The sequence below is a fragment of the Vipera berus genome (assembly GCF_964194415.1).
Source record: "Vipera berus genome assembly, chromosome: 1".
In the NCBI taxonomy this organism is placed as follows: Eukaryota; Metazoa; Chordata; class Lepidosauria; order Squamata; family Viperidae; genus Vipera; species Vipera berus.
The window spans coordinates 240,979,717-240,997,932 of record NC_138202.1 but is presented as its reverse complement, the minus strand read 5'-3'; the positions used below and the strand labels follow the sequence as shown (position 1 = coordinate 240,997,932).

The 18,216-nt window shown below is 42.0% G+C and overlaps 1 protein-coding gene across 2 annotated transcripts in view; it reads left to right on the top strand.

Moving 5' to 3' along the window:
* The window catches only part of ME1 (malic enzyme 1), a 136,328-nt gene extending 118,481 nt beyond the window's left edge, over window positions 1-17,847 (top strand). The window contains exons 10-13 of one of the 2 annotated variants that reach the window (XM_081314926.1): window positions 686-828; window positions 2,304-2,477; window positions 5,516-5,614; window positions 17,302-17,847. In XM_081314926.1, the coding sequence (XP_081171052.1) occupies window positions 686-828; window positions 2,304-2,477; window positions 5,516-5,614; window positions 17,302-17,469 (584 nt within the window). In that variant the 3' untranslated portion in view covers window positions 17,470-17,847. The remainder of the gene's footprint in view (window positions 1-685; window positions 829-2,303; window positions 2,478-5,515; window positions 5,615-17,301) is intronic. The other variant, XM_081314925.1, reaches the window with a different exon arrangement.
* Window positions 17,848-18,216: the final 369 nt, after the last annotated feature.

Below are 18,216 nucleotides of genomic sequence, written 5' to 3'. Positions count from 1 at the left end.
ATAAATTTAAAAGCCAATATTCCAGTGAAAATACTTCCAATATGCCAGGAATATTTCAGAATACTTTATTCATGAGAGAAAAAATGTGACTTTTGTTTGAAAAAAATCTCTCTTGTAAGAACTTCTATACTTCTCATAGGGAGCATTTTATTACTATATTCAGTGAAACATCTTAGTGAAAATAAAGAAGTACATTGGGCTTCATTTATGACATTTGTTCAAGAATAAGCTGGCATACTATTTTGGATTTCATACTCTCGTAAAGACATTTCTAGTTACAGAAAACATAGTGGTGCTAAAAAAAAGCCTATATCAAAGTTGCCTCATTCACTTTGGCAGCTAGCAATTCTGAGAGTTTAAATCCACATATCCTAAAGTGGTTAACATTGAGAAACACTGCACTATAGCAACACCTGACCAATATTATTTATTTTCTGATCAACTTTGATACTACTGGTGAACATATTGTAGTGATGGTGAAGATGGTAATGATGTTATATCTAGTGAATATAACTAATTTAAGATGGCACTTCTACCTGTCTTGTCATTTTTATTTTTTTAAAAAGTGGAGCAGAAATATAATTAAATGAAACTGTTTTTCAATACATCTGCAGAATATTCTTTCAAAGTAATGGATAAATATTGTACATTCCATAACATTGTGTTATATCTTTGTCTGGCTTAGGAGTTGCTGCAATTGCTGGTGCATTCACAAAAAAAATTATCAAGAATATGGCTTCCTTCAACAAACGGCCAATAATTTTTGCACTCAGTAACCCAACCAGCAAAGCAGAATGCTCTGCTGAGGATTGCTATTATTTAACCGAGGTATTGGGGTGGGATAGGGAAGAATTATATTTAAATTGATTATACAGTTGCAAGAAAAAGTATGTGAACCCTTTGAGATTATGTGGTTTTTTGCATGAATTAGCCATAAAATGTGCTCTAAAAGTCATGTAAGTCACAACAATAGAAAAACACAGTCTGCTTAAAATAATACTACACAAACATTAGCTGTTGTCATGTTTTAATTGAAGATAAGATGGAAACATTCACAGTGCAGGGTGGAAAAAGTATGTGAACCTTTGGACTTAATAACTGGTTGACCCTCCTTTGGCAGCAATAACCTCAACCAAACGTTTCCTGTAGTTGCAGATCAGACCTGCACAACGATCTGGAGCAATTTTGGACCACTCCTCTTCACAAAACTGTTTCAGTGTAGCAATATTCTTGGGATGTCTGGTGTGAATCGCTCTCTTAAGGTCATGCAACAGCATTTCAATCAGGTTGAGGTCAGGACTCTGACTGGGCCACTCCAGAAGGCGTATTGTGTTCTGTTGAAGCCATTGTTTTGTTGAATTACTTGTATGCTTTGGGTCATTGCCCTGTTGCATCACCCATCTTCTGCGGAGCTTCAGTTGGCGGACAGATGGTCGTACGTTTTCCTGCAAAATGTCCTGATAAACTCTGGAATTCATTTTCCCATCAGTGACAACACTCCGTCCAGGCCCTGAGGCAGCAAAGCAGCCCCAAACCATGATGCTCCCTCCGCCATGTTTTACAGTGGGGATGAGGTTTTGATGTTGGTGTGCTGTGCCTTTTTTTCTCCACACATAGTGTTGTGTGTTTTTCCCAAACAACTCAATTTTGGTTTCATCTGTCCACAGTATATTTTGCCAGTAGTGCTGTGGAACATCCAGGTGCTCTTTTGCAAACTTCAAACGTGGACAGATGAAACCAAAATTGAGTTGTTTGGGAAAAACACACAACACTATGTGTGGAGAAAAAAAGGCACAGCACACCAAAATCTCAAACTGAGATGACAAGATTCTCAAAGAGTTGGGTAGAAGATAGAATTTCACCAGAAGCTTGTCATGTAGACTTTGTATGATAAGAGACATTCAACATACATGCACACATCCACAGACAGAATGATCACAACACTCAGCCACAGTTGACTGTGGATGAAGAGCTTGGAAAAGTTCTCCCTGTTTTTTTTAAAGTGAAAGAATTAAAAACTGTGAAATATATAAAAATCCTTCTTATCTACAGTTAGACAGATGTGGACATTACAGTAAAATTATAGAAAGGTTTCAAACTAGTCTGAAACTTGCCAAGGGTATCCGGGAGGAACCACATAAATGTTATAGATATATAACATCAAATAATAGGTCTTTTGCTCTTCCTGTAATTTCTAATATAATCACTTTATAAAAGCACTGTTATCTACATAACATTTTAATATATGTCCATCTTTTCCCATCAAATAACACTTCACAATATTTATTTTTATTTTAATTCAGGGACGAGGCATTTTTGCAAGTGGAAGCCCTTTTGATCCAGTCACTCTTCCAGATGGATGCAGGTTTTATCCTGGACAGGGGAACAATGCCTACGTATTTCCTGGAATTGCCCTAGGCGTTGTTTCATGTGGAGTGAGAAACATAAGTGATGAGATTTTTCTCCTTACTGCAGAGGTATTAATTATTCCATGTATATATAAATGGGAATCCAGATTGTCTCCACTTAATAACTTCTTTGTTTAGTGACCTTTCGAAGTTAAGACAGTTGCAATTAAGGCTGCTGCAGTGTCCCATGGTCACATGTTCACCATTCAGATGCTTTGTAACTGGCATGCACTTACAACTGTTACAGTGTCCCTGTGGTCACGTGATCGCCATTTGTGAACTTCACAACTGGTTTTGAACAAGTAGAATTAATGGAGAAAGCAAAAGTGAAATTGCAAGTTGCAGTCACATAATGTTATTCATTTACAAACATATGCACTTATGTGATCATGTGCCCGGCATGACTAAACTCCAAGGCACACAGAATGCTCTTACCTTCCCACCATAGTGGTACCTATTCATCTACTCACATTTGCATGCTTTCGAACTGCTAGGAGGAGTTGGGGCAACTAACAGGAGCTCACCCCATCACACAACACTTGGGTCTCAAACCCAGGCTGTCAGTTTTTCAGCTGACAAGCTTGGTGTTTTTATCCCCCTGAGCCATCACGCACCCTGTACAGGATTATAGGTCTTATAAGTTGTTCAAGCTCTCCAGTTAATGTTGATAAAAGAAACAGTCTAGTTGTTGTAAGCAACAAGTCTTGTTTTCAAGTGTTCTTATTTTCATGCCAAATAAAGTAGAGTTTGGAAGTGAAACACCCAAGCTCAGAAAGCTATAATGCCTAATTATAGGCAGTTTCACTGTGATGAAAAGCACCATTCTTCTGTGCCTCATCAAGCAGAATTATAATGTTTGACCACTTTAAGCTAATGAAATATTACTGTAACTCTGCCTAAATTCCAAGACCTCCTGGTTTTAAAAAAAACTTGGATCTACTGAACAAAACTTACTCAGCTACCTCCAACATAAAGTCTGTGCTGCTTTTTCTTAACAACTTCAGCACCCCCTTGTGGATCCCAAAATATAAAAATATTAATTGTGATAACATTTATTCAACACTTTCCTGCTTTTAGATTTTTTAAAAAAGAGCAATATTTTTTTTTGTATACTGTAAGAGAAAATAAATTTTTATGGGATAGTACTATGTTCTCTGAGAGAAAGCTTTATTTTGGAGAGGGTATTCTTTTGAACAGAAAATATCTCAGAAATAGGCAAGAAATGAAAATGAGAATAAAGAATTTTGTAAGATATTGGATAGGCCCAGGATAGAAATATTAAATATGTACTTATCCTCTTTCTCTTCCCATTTAGTTTTTCAGGTTGAATCCCTTGTGTGATTGTATGTAGTATATTACTTTTGGGATGATAACGTGATGGGATTGGATCTCCTCCTCTCTATAGTCTTATTCAGGATAAAGCTCTCCAATGGGCATTGTTACCATGAGCCCCTAGCACAGGGGTGTCAAACTCAATTTCATTGAGGGCCGCATCAGCATTGTGGTTGCCCTCAGGGGGCCGGATGGGTGTGGCCAGGGTGGGCGTGGCCTACTGGGTGGGCGTGGCTAGAGTCCGTATGGCCTACTGGGTGGGCGTGGCCAGCTCGACATCGTTCGCATCAAGGGTGCCTATGGGGGCCTGGGCAGGAGTGGGACAGATCTGGGGGTCTCTGGCAGGAGGAGGGTCTCTGGGCCAGGGCCAAGGCAGTGGGGGCCGTTCCCTCCCTGTTTCCAGGGTGGCTTCGCGGGCCACATGAAACCACTTCGCGGGCCGGATCCGGCCCCCGGGCCTTGTGTTTGACATGTCTGCCCTAGCATTTCTATCTTTTGCCCTTGGAGATTCTCAGCCATCCAGGTCATGGTTGTCCCAAAGGTGCTTTTTCAAAAGGCAACTGGACTTTCCTTGTTTTGCTTGAAGACGTTTTGCTTCTCATCCAAGAAGCTTCTTCAGTTCTGAAGAACCTTTCTGGTTTTTTCGTTAATGCGGTTGCCGTTAATCATTTCTCCTGTACTTTCAATATCCAAAATGTTTTGCTATCTCTTTTGTCTTAATAGTTCGACTACAGTTAGAGGTATTGCAATTAAAGGTAAACTACTGACTGTTGCTAATCTGCGCTAATTAACAATCGGTGGGATGGCTGCAGTATGAGAGTTTTAAAATATCTAACCTGTTCTTAAAGATGTCTTTGTACAAGTGAGTCTGTACTCTGATTTGTATAGCTTTCAAAGATTAAAACGTAGTATTTTGCAGACTGTAAGGGCAGCCTAATTACAGAGAGGTACTTTGTACATTTAGGTTAAAGGTATATAAATAACTTGTGTCTGGACCTGGAAGCTGGTAGAGTTAGGCCATTTAATACTGGGATAGGAGATGAGACTATACCAGGACTGTCCAATTTCTTAAAGGCCACATGTCTTAGAGTGGCCAATTTTGGAGAATCCTGGATTAAACTGATACAACAACATCCTAGAAGAAGGCAATGGCAAATTACTTCTGTATAATGCCAAGAATATTGCAAAGACATGACCTTAAAGCCACCAGGAGTCAAGCCTAAACTGGAGAGTTTGTTTTTAAAGTCAAGAATGTGTCTCTTTTTTGGCTGTTTGTGTATGCCTGAAATCATTTGTTAGGTGGTCTGATGATTTTATGCAGCTGATAAAAAAGAGGAATTTTTGGAGATGCAAAAAGAGCTTAAGCTCCTTGAATTCTGCTTCCTTTGCCCTCCATTTAATTTTGGATTCCTTTAAGACCTGTATAAAAGGAAAGGCGAATAAAATCCTTTAAGATGGTCTCTGGATAATTGGTCTTCCGAGTCATTTCCATGATGTATGCTAGTACATTCTGGGTGCTGGTACCAAAGAAATGCAGAAGCAGTTGTAAAATAATAATATAAAATATAAAAAATAAAATAATAAAATAAAGGATCAGGGCATTGAATTAGAAAAAAGTAGACAAACTGGCAGGTATCAGAGATGAAGTTCCTATCATTTAAAATTCCCATATATGTTCATTTCTGGTTTTTTTTTAATTGAAAGCAAGTTTTTCGTCTTTAAATAAAGGTAATAGCAAAACATGCATCTAATAGATATGTACTTTTTCTTCCTAGGTTATATGTCAACAGGTATCAAAGAAGCATTTAGATGAGGGCCGTTTGTATCCACCTTTAGTTGCAATTCAAGATGTCTCTCTTAAAATTGCTACAAAAGTAAGTCCGTTCTTTATTGTCTAATCATACTATGTGTCAGCCATTCAAGATAGGGTTATGAATTCTAATGCTAGTTTATTATAAGGTTACGGTAAAGGAAACTTGCAAGTCTGAATGTACTCCCCTCTCTGCTTTTATGTTCAAGAATACTAGGGAGGGTTAAGCCTGAGATGCTTTTGTCGTGGGAAAAACCCAATGAAAGAAACACAAGACAGCAACACAAAACAGTAATTCTTACTTTAAGATTCAGAGGTTTATTTTGCCAATAATTTGGATCATACTTTTCTCAAACTACATTTCTGCTTTAGGCTCTAATTTCTCTTATCTGAACTTGTCTTGCTTGTGCCTGTTCTTGTTCCTCAAGATTATTCTCGTAGCCCACTGCTCTGTGGTTCAAAAAGAGGTTGTTAGGTTTTTCACCCATTCTAGCGACAAAATGTATACAGTAAATAAATTGTATACATTTCAAATGATTGTAGCGTAAAAAGTTTCAATGCAGCAAACCAACCCTGCATTGTGCCATTGTTCGACATAGTTCCTATTGAAACTATTTTGACGTGGATCCATTCTCCTCTCCAGCTTTTTAAGAATGGCCTAAATATGGCTTCTTTTTTCAAAGTGGAGGGGGGGGGGAAAGCCCTGCCCTGCTTCTTCTCCTTACCCTTTCTTTGAGGATCTCTGGTAGGGTATATATTCTTCACCACCCTTTTTTTTCTTAGAAACAACTTCCATGACTGGATGACCATCCAATCTATCAAGTCCCAAATGAACTAAAACTGACTTTCCCTTGTCACACTTTCTAACATCAGTATTACAAAGGCACACAAGTTTTATCCCACAGGCCAAATAACAGTGAAATGCTCAGTGAAATGCAGTTGGAGCATAAACAAATGGAGATTCAGCCACAAATCTTTGGCTTCTAGTATATTTGGATTATCTTTTTTACTCCCTGAGCCTTATTATTCATTTTTCATTTTCTACAAGCCTGCCAATTCTTTTATTCATGATTTTTTGTTATCAGTAAGGAATAGCTTCTCTTGGGCACATCTGGTAATAATTTCAAAGCTGGTTGTCATATTTAATCCTCTTCAACTTGATAATGCAGAGATTTTCCGATATTTAAAGCAAATTTAAAGAATTTGTTTGAAATCCTGCCTTCCTTGTATGGCAAAACTTTTGTTTACTATATTTTTAAGCCAGTGAGAAAAATGGTACCATAGAGTGTATTATATAATACAAAATATTATTTTATTATTAATATTAATGTTAAAATAGAATACAGTCAATAGAGTTACAGTGATAATCCCCTCGATATTTCAAAATTATTTTAATCTGTTTTTAGTTATTATGAAAAGAACAACAACATTTAATTATTTAAGTTGCAGAGTAAAGTTTGCAAGGTTGACAGGGGCCAATGTTTTTTTTCTAAAGGAGTTTTATTTATCAGATCTCTTTAAATTCATTTAAATGAAATACATTGAATTTCTAAGACTTTCCAGAATAATTCTGCAAAATGCATTCTGTCATTCCTAAGATAGTATTTTACAGTGCTCAGGTTGAGTGGAGAAATCCATTAGTTTCCTGTTATGCTTAGCAGTAACTAAAAAAAAAAGTGAGAGATCTGACTTACGGGATCCAAAGTTCTTTTTTCAAGTAGGATCTAGAGAAGTGGTCCTTTCATACACAATTGCCAGGTGAAGTAAAAAGTTGTATTTAGCACCTTAAAAATACTTTAACTTCACCTCCCTCTTTTTAAGGAAAAATCTAGATCTTATATAGTAATGTAATAACTAAATCCCCTTCATGGATTACTGCCTTGTCATGGTGAAGGGGCTTGTGTAATTCAATGAAGCTATGAGCTATGCCGTGCAGGGCCACCCAAGACGGACAGGTCATAGCAGAGAGTTCTGACAAAACGTGATCCACTGGAGAAGGAAATGGCAACCTGTTATATATGGGGGCTGACCGCGTGGAGACAATGACGAGACGGCATTGTATGTAATACCTTTATTGAATACAAGATGGAACTGGCTATCTTCTCCTCCAATGCCCCTTATAGCTATGGCCCTCCCAATCGCCAGCCAACCTGGTTGCTCCATCTTCCCGCCGGGCAGGTGACACCCAACCCAGTGCCCAGTATTTCCCGCCAGACAGGATGACCAATCTGGCCGCCTGACCTGTGCCACCTGATGTTAAGTGGCATACACAACACCCCTTCCCCCCCAACAAGAACACTACACACTAAATTCTACTTTCCTCTTCAGGACCTCACATAGTCTTTCAGATATTCTGGGGGTTTATGACTCCTGGCCGGATACCTCCCCAACGGCCTCCCATTCCTTGCATTACTACCCTGAGACCCCTCTTCTGACACTGGCTGCCCCCCTTCCCGAGTCTGTTCCATAATTAGTTCCGGCAATTGCCTCTCTTCTGGTCTAGAGTCACTGTTGGCCTCCCTTGGCTCTGTTTGCATTATGATGGCTGGTGCTGGCCTCGCTGCTTGATGTGCTGCTGCCGGACGTGGTAGTTCTGTATGATCTTGGAACGGAACTGTCTGTATACTACTTGGCCACTGCTGAGTATGGCCCTCTTGTTGTTGTTGCTGTTGGTCATTCTCCGGTGCCCTTTTTTTTAGTTGGTCGATGTGTCTTCTTATCTGTCGGTCCCCTTCCCCCTCAACCATGTAAGACAAAGGGCCAATTTTGTCCACCACCACTCCTTGCAACCACTTCTCACCCACTCCATAATTCCTGGCCCACACTAGATCCCCTACTGCCAATGTCCTGGTTGTGTTAGGCTGTTCTGCCTCAGCGGCCACTCTGTCTGGGTGCAATCTGTCCAATCTAGTTATCAATCTTCGTCCCCAGCGCAGCTCAGCTGGACTCTTACCCGTTACTGTGCAGGGTGTAGTGTGTTGAGCCAACAAAAATTGCGCCAGTCTCTGGTGCCAGTCACCCACAATAATTCTCCGCAGTGCCTCTTTTGTAGATCTTACATTTCTCTCAGCCAAGCCATTACTGGACGGGTGGAAGGGTGCAGCCGTTGTGTGTCTAATCGAGTTGGCCTTGAGGAAATCCTGGAATTCATTAGATGTGAATTGAGGTCCATTATCAGATACAATTACATCCGGTAACCCATGAGTGGCAAAGAGCCCCCTCAGCACCCGTATGGTCTTAGCGGACATCATACTGTTCACAGGCACCACCTCTAACCATCTTGAGTAGCTGTCCACTACCACTAAGAACAGTTGACCCTGGAACAGTCCTGCATAGTCAATGTGGACCCTTGACCATGGGTTGTGAGTGGTTTCCCACCTATGCACGGGAGTATGTGGTTGCTCCGGTCTGGATTTCTGACATTGATAGCACCCCACAACTTGTTGTTCAATGTCTTTGTCCAGACCAGGCCACCACACAAAACTCCTTGCCAGAGCTTTCATGCGCACTATGCCTGGGTGACCCTCATACAGATCTCCTAAAACCCTGTTCCTGAGCTTGTTTGGCACTAACACTCTGGTGCCCCATAACAGATATCCTTTGTGTGAAGACAATTCGTTTCTCCTAACAAGTATGCCTGAAATTGTGGCCCCGGGCTTTTTTGTTGCCATCCCAATTGTACCCACATTGCCACTCTGCTCAACACTGGGTCACTTGTTGTGCCCACTGCAATGTCCTTTGATGTTAGAGGGCGTTCAGGGAGTTCTTGTAATGCTAAGACTTGACCTGCCGGTGCAGGGTCAGGCTCTATTACAGGCAATGGCAGTCTGCTCAAAGCGTCTGCATGACCCATCTCCTTACAAGGTCTGTACACTATTTTGTATGTGTATGCAGAGAGGAATATTGACCAACGTAGCATCCTTGGGGACATTATTTGTGGTGTTTGTCGGTCAACCGTAAAGAGCCCAAGCAATGGTTTATGATCTGTGAAAATGGTAAACTATCTCCCATATAAGTAATCGTGGAATTTTTTAACACTGGCCACTATTGCCAGTGCTTCCTTATCAATTTGTGCGTAATTCCTCTCTGCCCTGGACAGTGTTCTGGAATAATATGGGGATGCGTCACATGCTATGCAGATTGGTTTGTCTTCAATGAAATGTGTTACTGTCGAGTCACTAGACAATAACTGTTTGAGGTTCTCAAAGCTCTTGCGATGAACCTCCTTCCATACCCAAGGAGTTCTTTTGTCAAGTAATCTATGTAAAGGTTCTGCAATTGCAGCCTTATGTGGCAGGAATGTGTGGTAGAAATTAATTAACCCCAAGAATGCCTGGAGTTCAGCTTTGTTCTTTGGTTCTGGGGCCATGGTGATTGCCTTGATTTTTGATTCAGTGGGGTGAATGCCCAGAGCATCAATTCTATAGCCCAAGAACTCTGTGGATGCCACCCCAATAGAGCATTTTTCCTTTTTTAGTTTCAGGCCAGCTGCTCTGAACCTTTCAAGCACAGCCTGGGGCCTGTTGGCCAAGGCTTCTTCATTGCTAAGCACATTGGTTTGTGCTTAAATTGTAAGCTGCCCTGAGTCTTCGGAGAAGGGCGGGATATAAATGGGATTAAAATAAAAAATAAAAATAAATTCTCTCCTGCAATTAACACATCATCAAAGTATGGGCAAACCCCAGGAATACCTTTTAAAGTTCTCTCCATCACTTCTTGAAAGATACCTGGAACTGCAGCTATGCCAAATTGCAATCTGTTGACTCAGAACGCCCCCTTGTGGATGACTGTTGTTTGAGCCTCAGCAGCTTCTTTGCTTACAGTTAGCTGCTGGTACGCTTGTGCTAAATCCAGCTTAGCAAAGATGGCACCCTTCTGTATTGAGGAGAGGACGTTCTTCACCGTCGGGACCGGGTAAGAGTGCGGATTTAAGGCCCTATTTAGGGTGGCCTTATAATCAGCGCAGATCCTAATTTCTCCGTTGGGCTTGAGGGGGGTGACGATGGGTGTTTCCTAGGGGCCCCCGTCCACCGGTTCTAACACTCCCTGGCCTACTAACTTTTCCAGTTCGCTCTCAATTTTGTGTTTGAGAGCAAAGGGAACTCTCCTAGCCTTAATTCTAATGGGAAGTACCTCAGGGTTTCAGTTAAATTCAATCGGGGGGCCCTTGTACTTGCCTAATGTCCCATCAAATACGTCTGCAAATTTTTTGCAAACATATTCGAGGTTTTTGGTTTTTATGGAATTTATTCCCCCCAGCCATATTCCTAGAGCCCCAAACCAATTTAGCCCAATTAAGCTAGCTCTCCTCCCTTCAACTACCAGCAGTTCCAACGGGCCTTTGAATTTTTTAAAACAGACTTCTACTGTAGCTTTTCCCTTTATTTTAATTTGGGCCCGTTGGAAATCTGTTAGCTGAATTGGGGTTGGCTTTAGATGGATCCTGCGGCCACTCTTCCTCTCAATTTTGGACAACGTTTTCCCTGAAATTATTGAGACTGAAGCCCCCAAATCGATCTCCATGTTGCAAGGAATTCCCTGCACCTGGACATTGATTCTGACTTTTGGGCCTAACATTTGGTGAATAGTGGCCTGCTCTACTAGTCTCTCTCCCCCTCCCCAGTTAGAAGTACGTGCCTGAGGCCGAGGGGGTTCGGTGCCGCGGCGCAGGGGAGTTTTTGTACCTGGTGCCCATGCTTCTAGATCGTGGAGGCTGTCTTGGCCCCGGCTCCTGCAAATGGCTTGAATGTGGCCTGGCTTCCCGCAGTTCTGACACTTAGCATTCCGGAGTCTGCAAGATGCCCTGGAGTGGTTTCCCCCGCAGCTCCCGCACCTTTGTTCCGTGTCTTTGCGCCTGTTGAACGCGTCTCTCGGGGGGGTTGCAGTTGTGGTTGAAGTTGGTCTTTTTTGTCTGTCTGCTGTGTCTCTGCTGTCATTCCTGGCAGGTGCCCTTTCAAATCTTTGTGCAATTTCGTCTATCTCCATGTCGTAGTCGTCATCTCCCACCCCGCCGTCCACAAGGCTTTCTTGGTGGGTGGAACCGCCCGCGCCATTGCTATTGCGGGGGGAGTCGCATTGATCGGTTGACTCATGTGTCATTAGATCATCCAGGACTTCTCGTAGAGTCCCGGTGGGTTTTGCGATGATTTTGTTTTGTAGTCCCTCGTCTCGGACTCCCAGGACCACTCTGTCACGGATCCGGACGTCTAAATTGTCATATTTGCAGTGGCACGTGGCTTCTCGCACAGCTGCTACAAAATTAGTTATGGATTCACCCGGTCTCTGGTTCCGACGCTCGAATATTCACCTCCAAAAGAGTTTGGAGCGTTTTGGCATGAAGTGCTGGCTCAATCGTTTATTGAGCTTGGCATAAGACATTGCGGCAACCCCATCTAGTTGGCAGAGCCCCACTGCCACGCGGTATACCGCCAGTCCACTGAGGGACAGTAGAGCAGCCGCCTTCTTACAGTCATCTGTGACACCATTTACTAGCAAGTATCTTTCAACTTGCCCTACGTGATTCTCCCAATCCTCAGGGTGCCGGGTGTCGAATTCTCTCATGAAGCCTAACTTCGCCATTTCCCTCTCCACTTTTCAAATTTTCCCGCGGTGCGCAGCCGTCTTCTGCCTTCAGCGGCAGGCGCTGACCGGCTCTTCTGGGTTCTGTTCTAACGCACTTCACGGGATCCCACCTTTGTCGCCACTGTTATATATGGGGGCCGACTGCATTGAGACAATGTCGAGACGGCATCGTATGTAATACCTTTATTGAATACAAGATGGAACTGGCTGTCTTCTCCTCTTATGCCCCTTATAGCTATGGCCCTCCCAACCCGGTTGCTCCATCTTCCTGCCGGCCAGGTGACACCCAACCCAGTGCCCAGTATTTCCCGCCGGACAGGATGACCAATCCAGCCGCCTGACCTGTGCCACCTGATGTTAAGTGGCATACACAACACAACCCACTCCAGTATCTTTGCCATGAAAACCCTATGGACAGTACCAAAAGGCAAAACGATATCACCCTGGAAGATGAGCCCCTCAGGTCGGAAGACATCCAATATGTTACTGGGGAAGAGCAGAGGGCTAGTACTAGTAGCGCCAGAAAGAATGAAGTGACTGGGCCAAAGCCGAAAGGACGCTCAGCTTTGGATGTGTCTGGTGGTGAAAGGAAAGTCCGATGCTGTAAAGATTTTTTCTCCATAGGAACCTGGAATGTAAGATCCATGAATCAAGGAAAGCTGGACGTAGTCAAAAAAGAGATGACAAGACTGAACATCGACATTTTAGGTATCAGCAAACTAAAATGGACAGGAATGGGTGAATTTAATTCAGATGACCATCAGGTATACTACTGCGGGCAAGAATCCCTCAGAAGAAATGGAGTAGCTTTCATAGTCAATAAACGAGTAGGAAAAGCAATACTGGGACACAATCCACAAAATGACAGAATGATCTCAGTTCGAATCCAAGGCAAACCATTCAATATCACAGTAGTCCAAGTCTATGCCCCAACCACCAGTGCTGAAGAGGATGAAATTGACTAGTTCTATGAAGTCCTACAGCACCTTATAGAACTAACACCAAAAAATGATGTCCTTATCATCATGGGGGATTGGAATGCTAAAGTAGGAAGCCAAAAGATAACCGGAATAACAGGAAAGTTTGGCCTTGGAGTACAAAATGAAGCAGGGCACAGGCTGATATAATTTTGTCAAGAGAATACGATGGTCATAGCAAACACTCTTTTCCAACAACCCAAGAGACGGCTCTACACATGGACATCACCAGACGGTCAACACAGAAATCAGATTGACTATATGCTCTGCAGCCAAAGATGGAGGAGCTCTATACAGTCAGTAAAAACAAGACCAGGAGCTGACTGTGGCTCAGACCATGAGCTTCTCATTGCAAAGTGTAGGCTTAAATCATGAGCTTCTCATTGCAAAGTTTAGGCTTAAACTGAAGAAAGTAGGGAAAATCGCTAGGCCACTCAGGTATGAATTAAATCATATCCCTGTTGAATATACAGTAGAGGTGACAAATAGATTTAAGGAATTAGATCTGATAGAGTGCCTGAAGAACTATGGACAGAGGTTCGCAACATTGTAGAACAGGTAGCAACCAAAACCATCCCAAAGAAAAAGAAATGCGAGAAAGCAAAATGGCTGCCTGAGGAAGCTCTGCAAATAGCTGAGGAAAGGAGGGAAGCGAAAGGCAAGGAAGAAAAAGAAAGATATGCCCAATTGAATGCAGAATTCCAGAGAATAGCTAGAAGACATAAGAATGCCTTCTTAAGTGAACAGTGCAAAGAAATAGAAGAAAACAATAGAATAGGGAGGACCAGAGATCTTTTCAAGAAAATTGGAGAGATGAAAGGAACATTTCATGCAAAAATGGGCATGATAAAGGACCAAAATGGCAGAAGAGATTAAGAAGAGGTGGCAAAATTACACAGAAGAACTATACAAGAATGAGCTTAACGTCCCTGATAATCACAGTGAGGTGGTCACTGACCTCGAGCCAGACATCCTAGAATGTGAAGTGAAGTGGGCCTTAGAAAAGCTGAGCAACAACAAAGCTAGTAGAGGTGACAGTATTCCAGCTGAGCTATTCAAAATCTTAAAAGATGATGCAGTAAAATTGCTACACTCAATTTGCCAGCAAATTTGGAAAACTCAACAGTGGCCACAGGATTGGAAAAGATCAGTTTACATTCCAATTCCAAAGAGAGGCAGTGCCAAAGAATGTTCAAACTACCGCACCATTGCACTCATTTCTCATGCTAGTAAAGTTATGCTTAAAATCCTACAAGCTAGACTCCAGCAGTATGTGGACCGAGAACTACCAGAAGTACAGGCAGGATTTTGAAGAGGCAGAGGAACTAGAGATCAAATTGCCAACATATGCTGGATCATGGAGAAAGCTAGGGAGTTCCAGAAAAACATCTACTTCTGCTTCATTGACTATGCTAAAGCCTTTGATTGTGTGGATCATAACAAACTGTGGCAAGTTCTTAAAGAGATGGGCGTACCAGACCATCTTATTTGTCTCTTGAGAAACCTATATGTGGCCCAAGAAGCAACAATGAGAACGGGACACGGAACCACTGATTGGTTCAAAATTGGGAAAGGAGTCCGGCAAGGCTGTATACTGTCACCCTGCCTATTTAACTTATATGCAGAACACATCATGAGAAAGGCAGGGTTAGAGGAATCAAAAGTTGGAATTAAGATTGCCGGAAGAAATATCAGCAACCTAAGATATGCAGATGATACCACTCTAATGGCAGAAAGTGAAGAAGAACTAAAGAGCCTCTTGTTGCGGGTGAAGGAGAGTGCAAATATTGGGTTGAAACTTAACATTGAGAAAACCAAGATCATGGCATCCGGCCCTCTCAAATTCCTGGCAAATAGATGGGGAAGAAATGGAGGTAGTGACAGATTTTATTTTCCTGGGCTCCAAGATCACAGCAGATGGGGACTGTAGCCAAGAAATTAAAAGACGCTTGCTCCTGGGGAGGAAAGCAATGGCAAATCTAGACAGCACACTAAAAAGCAGAGACATCACCCTGTCAACAAAAGTGCATATAATCAAGGCTATGGTCTTCCCAGTTGCAATGTATGGCAGTGAAAGCTGGACCATAACAAAGCTGAGCGCCAAAGAATTGAGGCCTTTGAACTATGGTGCTGGACTGCAAGGCGATCAAACCGGTCAGTCCTAGAGGAGATCAACCCTGACTGCTCTTTAGAAGGCCAGATCCTGAAGCTAAAACTCAAATACTTTGGCCACCTAATGAGAAGGAAGGACTCACTGGAGAAGAGCCTAATGCTGGGAAAGATTGAGGGCAAGAGAAGAAGGGGACGACAGAGAATGAGGTGGCTGGATGGAGTCACTGAAGCAGTAGGCGTGAGCTTAAATGGACTCCAGAAGATGGTAGAGGACAGGAAGGCTTGGAGGAACGTTGTCCATAGGGTCGTGATGAGTCGGACACGACTTCGCAGCTAACAACAACAATAACTAAATATATTTATTTCAAAGTAAGTTCCAATAAAAAATTAGTGTGACTTACTTTCAGTAAATATACCTATAGCAGAGCTGTAAGGATGAATTCATACATTATAGGTTGGATCCAGATGCAAATTATATTTAAATAAATCCTGCTTAATTTAATGAACATAAACTTTTATTACTACCCCACACCCCTACCCCTAATGTTTCACCCCACCTACATCAGGATGTAAGCTTGTTATATTTCAGTGTACACATCCAAGGCTTTGACTCTGCCTGTAAACATAATACAGGTAGCCTCATTTAGTGACTGCCTCATTTAGCATCACAGTTACAGTGTGATGAAAAATAACTTTATGGCTATCCTCACATTTATGACCTTTGCAGGTTTGTAAAACAAAGGAAAGCTGGTCATAACCACAGTCAGAGTTTCAATAGCAACCCTTTGCTTAATGACCAGGTTGCTGGTCATTACTAAAGAATGACTGGTGGTTACTAAAGAATGACTACCTGTACTGTATACAAATTGTATTGAATATATGTGCAGTTTCCCTAAGAGCCAAAACTAGAATGCTTTCAGTAACCAACTTTGCTTACGGCTAGTTTGCAGAAAGATCTTAAGCTACCAACTGGGAGAACTGAAGGAAGATCCAGAAAATTAAACATACACATTATTTGGAATATTAAGTGTAAGGTTGCATTCATCTACATCAGCGTTCCCAACCTTTTTGGCTTGGCGGCCTGGTGGAGGGGAGAGGATAGTTCCCTGCGAGTGGTAGGTGGGCATGCAGAAGCGTGCGCAGCTCCATTCGTGCAAACTACTTGTGTGAAGGGAACTTCATGGGTAAGCACAAGGGACCACCGCTCATGTGGCCCAGTTCCACAGTGGGCCACGGCCCAGGAGTACGGGACCCCTGATCTACATGCACTGAATGTGGTGAAGTTTACACTATAAGATCACTTAAACGGCAGTTCTGTAAATATTGTTTGGGAGTTAGAATGGGAAACAATATCTGAGAAAGGCAGGATGGCAGGATTAAGTAAACTGCCAATCATGACATATTTCTGTCCTAAAGAGTTGAATGTGCTTGGTGAATTGGCCCTTCATTGCAGTGAATCCAAAATGCCCCTCTAACTTGAGTACTTTAAAATGAAGTGCTCCTATCTGAATGAAAGGTGCTTCCCCCTCCCCCAAAGTAACTGGACTGTGTTTTTTCTTGAAGAAGAAATGCTTTTTCCTCAAAAATGTTTTGCTTCTCATCCAAGAAGCTTTATCAGTTCTGGCAAGATAGTGGTTGTGGGGAATGGAAGGATTGGGGTGGGGGCATGGAAGGATTGTATTTCTTTGTAGTCATCTGGTCATTAGCACTCACTTTGAGAGCTATTGAGGCCACTTGATCTGTACCCTCAGGGTCATCTGAATCAGAGCGTAAATGGGTGGGGAATCTTCTTGGAACTGCTGAAAGTTTTCTCTCCCAGGTGGAAAACCTTCAGCATTCAGTAATGAAGATGATGTGGATTAACAGATTAGGATTGCTACAGTATGTAACAATTCCTTTCAAAGGGTAGGATGCCCAGGAATGTTTATCTTTTCTTGGACACAACCACAGATTTATTGCTAGCTGTATGATGGGAATCCGATACCTGGTTTTTAAATTTTGAATTTTCCCCATTTAGCATCATGCTGCTGCTCGGGCCTCTGTGAATTCTAACAATGAGGGATTTGTCTTGTTTTCCTAGATTGCAGAGCTAGCCTACAAAAACAAGACGGCAACTTTCTACCCTGAACCAGAAGACAAGGAAGCATTCATCAGCTCTCAGATGTACAACACTGACGATGAAAGCTTTCTGACAGACTCTTACATTTGGCCCGAAAAAGCAATGAAAATACAGACAAGAAAAGTTTAACCGAAGACCACAACACTGTTACAATAGAGCACTCCAGAAAAGGGTTGATTTCTGTCTTTTGTTAACTCAGAACTCTGTTTTTAGCAGCAGTGTGTTTTAAACCTGTGGGTTTAGGATCAGAAATGTTAATGTTCTTTCACTTTAAGGTACAATTATAAACCTATAAGCAAATGAAAATAATCTGGATATAATAATTTCCTTTTTCTTTGGAAGAGCATCTCCTAGATTCCTGCTAGGCAGCACTTACTGCAGGAGGAAAATTCAGTCAAAGGTTATTCTTCATTAAGTGTTGACATCTGTACAAAATGGTGGTTCTGTCAACTAGTTTTGCCATTAAATTCGGATGAAGCAATGCTGTGATAAACTATGTATCAGTATGATTATTTAAAGCATGGTTGGGGATGTTTAATTTAACAGGGCCCCTGTAATTTCTCCCTTTGTTCGCCAACTTGCCTGTTAGCCTACTTTTGTGGGAGATTTTCAGATATGTTTAATGGTGCCCTCTGAATGCAAGACTATTCTATGCCAACTTGATCTACGGTTGTCGCTTGTAAATCAATGAGCAATGTCATTTGGTGAACCTTTTCTGTCATTGATAACTTTTGCACTGAGATTCCCCCCCCCCCCTTTTCCTCTCAATGGAATTCAAAAGTATAAAATTCTTGACCATGAAATAATCCTTTCTGCCATTTTACAGTTTGGTGTTGAATGGTGATGATTCCATTTTAAGGCCTTATATAGAAAAGG